This window comes from Prenolepis imparis, unplaced genomic scaffold (genome assembly GCF_030444845.1).
Source record: "Prenolepis imparis isolate NDT839.2.m4 unplaced genomic scaffold, iyPreImpa1.0 SCAF_5, whole genome shotgun sequence".
Taxonomy (NCBI): Eukaryota; Metazoa; Arthropoda; class Insecta; order Hymenoptera; family Formicidae; genus Prenolepis; species Prenolepis imparis.
In genome coordinates, this window is record NW_028141163.1 from 12,117,883 (window position 1) to 12,126,811 (window position 8,929).

Genomic DNA, 8,929 nt, shown 5'->3' on the forward strand with positions numbered 1-8,929 from the left:
TTAGAGAGAGAGACTCAGCGAGAAATGATTGGTCGAATCGACGTCGATTTAACATCGATTCGACCAAATCGATATATCGAATCGATGTAGATTCGACCAAATCGACGTCGATTCGACCGCCATTTCTCGCTGTGAAGGTGGAGGGGGGGGGGGGGCGAGAGAGAAGAGAGATACATACTGGAACGTATTTGAACGTGGATCGTTTGATTGTGAGTGAAAGATCGCGTCCTCGTCTTCACCGAAACGCTCTTCATTTTTCCACAAATCTTCATGAGACTTAGGACAATCGATTGAGTTCACTGGAACGTCGTGCCGCGTTATTACTCGCTATAATGCCGGAGAACAACGAAATATTCGAAATGGTAAGTTAACTGGAATGAAGAAAAAAGTTTTCTGATGCACTTTAATTGTTCAAGAGTATTCTAATTTTGCGGCATCTCGATATCACTTTTTCTTATCTCATAATTATTGGGAACTTTCCAACAAGGACACAGTGTGACACATAGTGTATCATTCTATTTTCTTTCAATACCAGTGAACAACAAAGATAGATGAATGATCTTTGTGTCGCACTGTATTCTTGTTGGAAAATCCCAGTGCAAATTTATGCAAGGCATTTGATATAAATAAAAAACTTATGCGCGATATTTTTTGTCGAAAACCGTGAAAGATTTTTAACAAAAGAAAGAAATTTTAACAAAAATGTTCCCATATAGAAAGGTTAAAGACATATTTAAAAATTATTTCATTGAAAGAGATTGCAATATATATCACAAATATGTTGCGAAACATTGATGCACATATAGCTCTAAGATTTAAATTAAAATTAATTATTAATTATTATTATTATTATATTATTATTTAATTATAATAATTTAATTGATTTAATTATTTTATTATATTTAATTGTTGAGCCAAGTGTTTATATGACACTTGTAAATAAATAAATAATAAAATATTTAAATTTAAATAATTTTATTCATAAATTCAATATTTTTTATATTTTATTTATATGGAAATTAGACAAGAGAGTTTTACTTTAAATTCTAGTTATAATGTAAATAATATAATATTGTTAACTAATATAAAATAATATAGTTTCCGGTAAAAATTTTTTTATATATAATTATATATAACAAAAAATATGTAAGTTTATGCATAATTATATATAATATATATGCATAATTATATATAATATATGCATAATTATATATAATATATGCATAATTATATATAATATATATGCATAATTATATATAATATATGCATAATTATATAATTATATATAAAAAATTTTTATCAGGTTGTTAACTAAATAACACATAATTGCAAGTTAATGAACAATAAATGAATATTTTTTTCGAAATTATCATTAATTGTAAGCATTTACACAAATATTCAAAATGACTAAAATACACCTCTGTCATTAGGAAATAATACATAAAAGTAAGACAATTTTAATTATGTTTAAATAATATGTGTATGTTAATAATCAAATAATTTACAATATCAATAATATACAGTGTCCTATTTTGATCAATACAAAATTAAATTTCTCCGAAATAAAGGGAGAGATATGAAAATAATGTGGTTTCTATATATTGATATATTTGATCTTGAATAGAAAGATCAAGATCATATCAATGTAACTTTAAATTTTTTAAATGGAAATTTCCATTTTCCATTATAAATTATTGTAGCTAATATCAAAACAAAAATATTATTAACAAAATATTATTAAACTTTTTTGATAATTTTTTTAAGATGCATTATTTTTTAAGTTATAAAAGTTACAGTAATATATATTTTTCCATTAATAACATCTCTGTGTGATACACACACATACTCATACACATAAAAAGATATAAAGACTAAAAGCTATTATAAAGATAAAAAGACCTAACTGTGCCACCTTTATCTGATGTAGCTTAAATAATATTAATGCCTGAGTTACTGTAATTTTCATAATTCTCATAACTCAAGAAGTTTTTGAAACAAAAGAAAGTTTAATCATATTATTTTTAGAAATCTTGGCATAAACTACAATAATTTGTAATGAAATATGAGAGTCCTTATTAAAATATTTTTAAGATCTTGATATATTCTTTCACTATAACAAAAGAGAGATAAAACAATCATCATTATGTTCTGTGCCCTTTAAAATCCTTTTATCTAAGCCTTTAACTTTTATGTAAAATATTTTTGTTTGTAACGCTTAAATTTCGAAATATTCACTCGATGAGCAATGGAATATAAGTTATAGGCCGGTATTTATAGTCGGTTCTTATATTTAAGACTGTCTTAAGTACAATCTTAAGATGTGATTAACCAATCACAGAGCCGTATTTGCATTTTAAGACATTACTTAAGACGGTCTTGAAATAAGAACGGAGTATGAATACCGGCCATAATCTCGTGTTAAAGTCTTGTGTAAGCAATGGAATTTTTTTAGTCAAATTCCTGCTAATAATCATTCGAAATAGTTTCGTGTACTTTTATTATCGTCGCAAGTGTTTAGCGTGTATCTAGAGTCAAAAATGTGATAATTTCTTCTTTGATTTTAATCTTTGTTTGGTGATTATATTGATGATTATTATTGGTTATTAACAATACGAAATGAAAATTAGGCATATTGGTAAATAATTCCATTTCTTTCAGTCATTGTGAAATTAATTACTTTGTAAGATCTTAACAATAAGGCTCTCAATGTGATAATCATATTTAAATTTAAACGTGCGCAAATAAGAGGCACACGCGGATGATAATGCATCGGTTTCAAGGAAGAAATAATTTTCGTTTTGAAACTGATTACTTATGCACAAAACACCGATTTTCCTGGTCTAATATCAAGAAATAAACTTCAAGATTTTTTGTTCGATTGCTTTACTAATAATATAGAAAGACCTTTACTTAATTAATAATATAAAAATATTTATTACAAATTATTAAAATCTATAAAGTGATGTAAAAGTTATTTAAGAAAACTATTTCTCAAATTTTAACTTTAAAGATAAATATATCGATAAAGACGTTTATAAAAAAATTTTATAAATACTTATAGAATTGATACATATGTATGTCCACGAGAAATTGCTCACCTTTACCGAGATACTCTTTATATATTTAAATACATACACATACATATTTCGTTTTATTTAAATTACATTTTGTAGCATTTAAATTATTTTGTTCAATATATAAAAACCATCTTCTTTGATTTTTTAGGAGCCAAATAATTCCACGGTAATAACAATATCGAAGGAAACGAGAGATAAAAACAGAAATCTTGGTATCACCTATGGAATCGACGATATACCGCCGTGGTATCTATGTTTATTTATGGCATTGCAGGTAATTTTATATTATACGTATACACATATAGTGTATATATCAACAGTAATAGTGAAAATCAGGGTTGATAAAAATTATGTAAGAAAAAAAAAGAAAAAAAAGTTCTTTTGTTTAAAACACATTTTCAATGCTCTAGATTCTAGATATATTTTAAACAGCGTTAAAAAGAATTAATGTTTAAACAAAAAAACATATTTATAACATAAATAGAATATATAATATATATAATACATAAATGGAATATATAATAATATATATAGAATATATATACATTACATATTTATATTCTACATATATATTCTATTATATTTTATAGAATAATATATTATATATACACAGGGTGTGCGTTTTTCTATTGTTTTTATTAGAAACATTTTGTTTTAGTTTTATTTATATACTTTTATAATTTAATGTAGAAGATTGTCTAACTTATACGATATATATTACGCGCGAGCAAACAAGCGATCAAATAAGAAAAAAAGGAATACAGAGTAAATTGATTGTAGATAAATAGTTCTGATTTGTTTAATGTTTAGTTTCTTGAACTTAACTTGGAAAGCTAAGCGATTAATCATTTTTATACATATATAATAAATGATAATGAATGTGACATTTTCAGCATTATTTAACTATGATTGGCGCTATCGTTTCTATTCCGTTCATTCTAACACCAGCCCTTTGCATGGCCGAAGATGATCCTGCGAGAAGCCATATTATTTCTACAATGATCTTCGTCACCGGTTTGGTAACATTTGTCCAGACTACTATAGGATGTAGGTATGTACGAGGATCATTCAATAAGTAAAGAAACAAAAAAAATTATTAGTTAGCATTCCTCTGTCATCAATTTAAAACAACTGTTTGACAAAACTATTTCAGTATATATGTATATGTATAACTTTTTATCACTCATTCAACAATGACAAATCCTCTCAAAAAATGCACTTTTGAAGAACAGCGTTTAGTGATAAGTTTTGGGGGGTTTTTGGGGATGTAAGACTATCTAAAATTTATTCCTGGATGCTTAAGCAATACTGTAAAAGTTGTGAAATTTTTACAAGTGGGTTGATTAGTTCAAAAGTGATGCTGACGATCGTTTGGGATGCCAATATAAAGACTCACTATTTTATTTTTAGACAGAGCATACTATATATATCAATGTCAGTACTATTGTAAATATTGTTAATATATTGTTAATAAATCCATTGTGTTGAATAATTATTATTATATTGAATAATTATTATATTTTTATATATTAAAACAACAGTCGTTTTTGTCTCTTTACTTATATTGAATAAATTTCGTATAATTATTATGATATCAGACAATATAATATTAAAATTTTTTGTTGCAAAGTGACGGTTACACACTGGTTCAGCTCACAATAAAACTTAAAATTATATTAATTGATCCACACTTGGAAAATATCAATATAATAACTCAAATAGAAAAAATATTTTGATAAATTATGTCAAATTACGTCAAAATAATTACTATTGCTACCTAGGAAACTTTATGCAAAAAAACGTATTTTTGTATTAGGTTGCCATTGGTACAAGGTGGAACCATATCGTTTTTGGTGCCGACTCTGGCGATATTGAACCTGCCACAGTGGCAGTGTCCCGCACCGGAAGTCTTAAATCAGATGTCCTACGAGAATCGGACTGAGTTGTGGCAAATTCGAATGAGAGAACTATCGGGAGCCATTGCCGTTTCCGCTTTATTTCAAGTGATCGTTGGATTTGGAGGTGACTTTTATTTATAATCGCCAACTCTATCTTGTATATATACATAATTTTTTCTTGCTTTTCTTTTTTCAATGTGAGACATTAAAACTGCGTATTTATAGGTATTATCGGATATTTACTGAAGTTTATAACTCCGTTGACAATGGTGCCGACGGTTTCGTTGGTTGGGCTGTCTTTGTTCGAAAATGCAGCGGATGCCGCGTCTCAGCATTGGGGTATCGCAGCTGGGTACGTAATGTGTCTTTCATATAATTTTCGAAAAAGCTTGAAAATACTTTATATGGATTATTATTGTGTTTACCATTCAATTCAATTCATTGAAAATCTTTTGTATAAATTTTTAGAACAATAATACTGCTGACGACATGCTCTCAAATAATGGCTAATGTGCCATTTCCGTTTCCAATGTATCGCAAAAGCCAAGGATTTCATATTATCTGGTTTGAAGTATTTAAACTCTTTCCGGTAAGTATAAAGCGAAGAAAATCCTGTAGATATAATAATTAGTTATCATGAGTTATCACATGATGTAGATGATGACATTAATCTTAAGACTTTATATTTTTTACTGTAAAACATTTATATTTAGAAAATTTATTAATTCTACTTATAAGGAAGCTTTTTTAAGTCTAACACTATAAATTCAAAATAAACTTAAAAAAAATGTTTTATCCATTTGTGAAATCGTAGAATATGAAAAGAATTTGCGTGCGTGTACATCTATAAATTATATATAAACTATATAAGTATTTCTTGCATTCGTAGATTTTATTAACAATAATCATCATGTGGATAATTTGCATTATACTAACGGTGACTGATACGCTACCATATGGTCATCCCGCCAGAGCCGACAGTAAATTGAAAATCATAAGCGACTCACCCTGGTTTCGAGTACCGTATCCCGGACAATGGGGTATACCCACCGTAACATTATCAGGGGTATTTGGTATGCTAGCGGGAGTATTAGCGTGCACGATCGAGTCCATCAGTTACTATCCAACTACTGCGAAAATGTGCGGTAGGTATACATATATTCGATTTAAATCCATTTATTTAGACAAGAACTATAAAAGAGAGAGGGATGAAAAAGATTATTTACGACTTTAACGTTTTTTGTTAATGCATTTTAAGATACTCAATTACTGATGATAACATGAACAATGTACAACATATACATATACTTATATATATGTAAAATTTATCGAAAATTTATGAATTTAATTTTCTTATATATTTATTAACTTTTGTAGGAGCACCGCCGCCACCGCTTCACGCAATTAATCGTGGTATCGGAGTGGAAGGCCTCGGTACATTATTGGCCGGGCTTTGGGGTAGCGGTAATGGTACGAATACATTTGGTGAAAATGTCGGCACAATAGGTAAAAGGCAGTTTTACTTTAAGCGGATTTTCCGCTGATTTAAGCACTTATAAGAACGTAAGCAATAAACCAATTGACATTTTTAATTCGGCTACTATATTTATGTACGTTTTACAATCTATATATACTTGAAAAAAAAGAGATCCTGTGTACTCTACAACTCTACATTGTGCTAATTGGCCAATTGAACACTGAGACTCTTTGATTGATCAATCATGCTGATTGCTATAAGCATCGATGTGTGGACGTGCGCTTCGCGATCGGGACCTTTCCACTTGACTGTGATTAGTGGATTTGTGTTTACTGCTTACGCTTTTTTATGTGCCTTTATGATCGTATAAATCATGTAATATTATCATCTGATATAACGTGAAATAACTTAGGAGTTACCAAAATCGGTAGCCGCAGAGTCATACAATGGGCATGTTTCCTGATGATCCTACAAGGCGTGATCAGCAAGTTCGGCGCGGTGTTTATCATAATTCCCGAACCGATAGTGGGCGGAATATTCTGCATAATGTTTGGGATGATTTGTGCTTTCGGTGAGTTTTATATAAAACAATAAGACATACTTTTTTATTATTTCAATTAAAAATATTACTATCAAAGTGAGAGAGAAAAAAAATGCGCTTAAAGAAGAAATCTCCCATTGTATTTTATGCATCTTAAACAAGATAGTAAAAATAATTATAGATAACGAGCCAATCTGGTGAGAAATAACAAAAAACAAATATAAATAATAAGATGTTACCAAATTCATGACTAATAATATTAAAGTAAAAAAATTCCTGAAAAATTAATTTAAAAAATTATTTACGATTTTTTTATTCCAAGCAATAATTTATACAAGAGAAAAAAATTGAAAAAACTGTTGTAACTGTTTTCATGATAGTATGTATAATGTACATATGATATATAATAATAGCTCCAATTGTTGTTCGAAAATTTATTTTTTATTATAGTTTTATATTTGTTCATGTAGATTAGGAATATTATATAAACTGATTATATATGTCAGGATAATCACCAAGTATAAAGTCAAAGAGAATTTTATTAAAAATGAAAAAAAAAGATACAAAAAAGAGAAAAAGAAAAAATAAATGTGTACTGAAAAATAATAAATAAATATACACAGTATAAGTATAATAAACACAAATATAATACAAAGAAATACAAGATTTCGATTATATTATTTGATATTCGGGAAAAGTTTTGCAAAGTTAATATAAAAAATTTGCAAAAAAAATCAAAATTCGATAAATGCAAGCGCAGAGCGTGAGAAAATTAAAGTTAATATTTAGATATACATATTTAAAAACTTGTTTTAAAATTATTTAAAATTATTTCTGCTTTTATATTTTATTAAATATATTTTCTAATCCAGTGTTTATTGCTAGGTTTGTCGATATTGCAATATATAGATCTCAATTCGTCGAGAAATCTGTTTATCTTGGGCCTATCTATATTTTTTCCTCTGGTATGTGTATTTTCGAAGATTTAATTTGTTATTTCCGGCTTATTATTTGTCTATTTATATATACGCATATTTTGCATATATGTATATATATATATATATATATATATATATATATATATATATATATATGCTATTTATATGCATAAATGTTTTTGCATATATATATGTGATTTTATGTGAGTATAGTGTGTGTAAAAAAAAACCCAGAGAAGAATGAAAATGTGCAAATGATATTGGGACTCATTTCCATCATATCAGGTTCTATCGAAATGGTTGATCAAATATCCGGACATAATACAAACAGGAAATGCTATAGTAGATAGTGTATTCACTGTATTACTCAGTACCACTATTCTAATCGGTGGTGCATTGGGCTGTTTTTTAGATAATATCATACCAGGTATATTATTTATGATCAAATGGAAACAATAACAAAAATATATATATAATTTATTTATTTATTTAATATCCAAGGTAATGCAAAAGAACGTGGATTGGAAGACTGGGCGAAGGAAATGGAATTACCCGATCGCACAACTGATAAGAAAGCTGACGAAATGTCTAATGTCGAATATGTCACGAACACTTTCGACTTTCCGTTTGGAATGAGTTTGCTGAAAAGGTATTATTACATATATAAACTTTATTTTCGTTTGCATATAATTTGTAGATGGATATAATATAATAATAAAATTAATATCTTTCAGGTGGAAATGGACATATTATGTGCCATTTTTACCCACGTATAAGAGATCATAAAAATGTATATTATTATTGTTTCAAGAACACCTTTTTGTTATTATGATTATTTTTTATAATCGAAAATATGTGATAGTAGAAAAGATAAATATAACATCTCTGATATATATAGTAGTGTTACAAGAAATTTTATAACATATACTCACAAACAGCTAGATATCAAGAAAAAAAATATAAAGAAAGTATATCAAGTTTTTAAATTATCTATTTAA

The 8,929-nt window shown here is 27.6% G+C and overlaps 1 protein-coding gene across 1 annotated transcript; it reads left to right on the plus strand.

Moving 5' to 3' along the window:
- The first annotated feature begins 164 nt into the window (after positions 1–164).
- On the plus strand, positions 165–8,824 carry LOC145935951 (solute carrier family 23 member 1). The gene is made up of 13 exons (XM_083037778.1): positions 165–362; positions 3,226–3,351; positions 3,971–4,128; positions 4,894–5,099; positions 5,201–5,327; positions 5,444–5,564; positions 5,865–6,120; positions 6,353–6,481; positions 6,865–7,023; positions 7,879–7,958; positions 8,217–8,358; positions 8,433–8,580; positions 8,666–8,824. The coding sequence occupies exons 1-13, from the start codon at positions 333–335 to the stop codon at positions 8,715–8,717; spliced, it is 1,734 nt and encodes a 577-aa protein (XP_082893904.1). The 5' UTR covers positions 165–332; the 3' UTR covers positions 8,718–8,824.
- The last annotated feature ends 105 nt before the right edge of the window (positions 8,825–8,929 follow it).

Bases quoted from the DNA above. Each gene is read 5' to 3' on its own strand.
- LOC145935951 (XM_083037778.1), top strand. From the start codon at position 333: ATGCCGGAGAACAACGAAATATTCGAAATG. The intron at 7,959-8,216 runs GTATGTGTATTT...CCATCATATCAG, and splicing joins TATCTATATTTTTTCCTCTG to GTTCTATCGAAATGGTTGAT. The intron at 8,581-8,665 runs GTATTATTACAT...AATATCTTTCAG, and splicing joins GGAATGAGTTTGCTGAAAAG to GTGGAAATGGACATATTATG.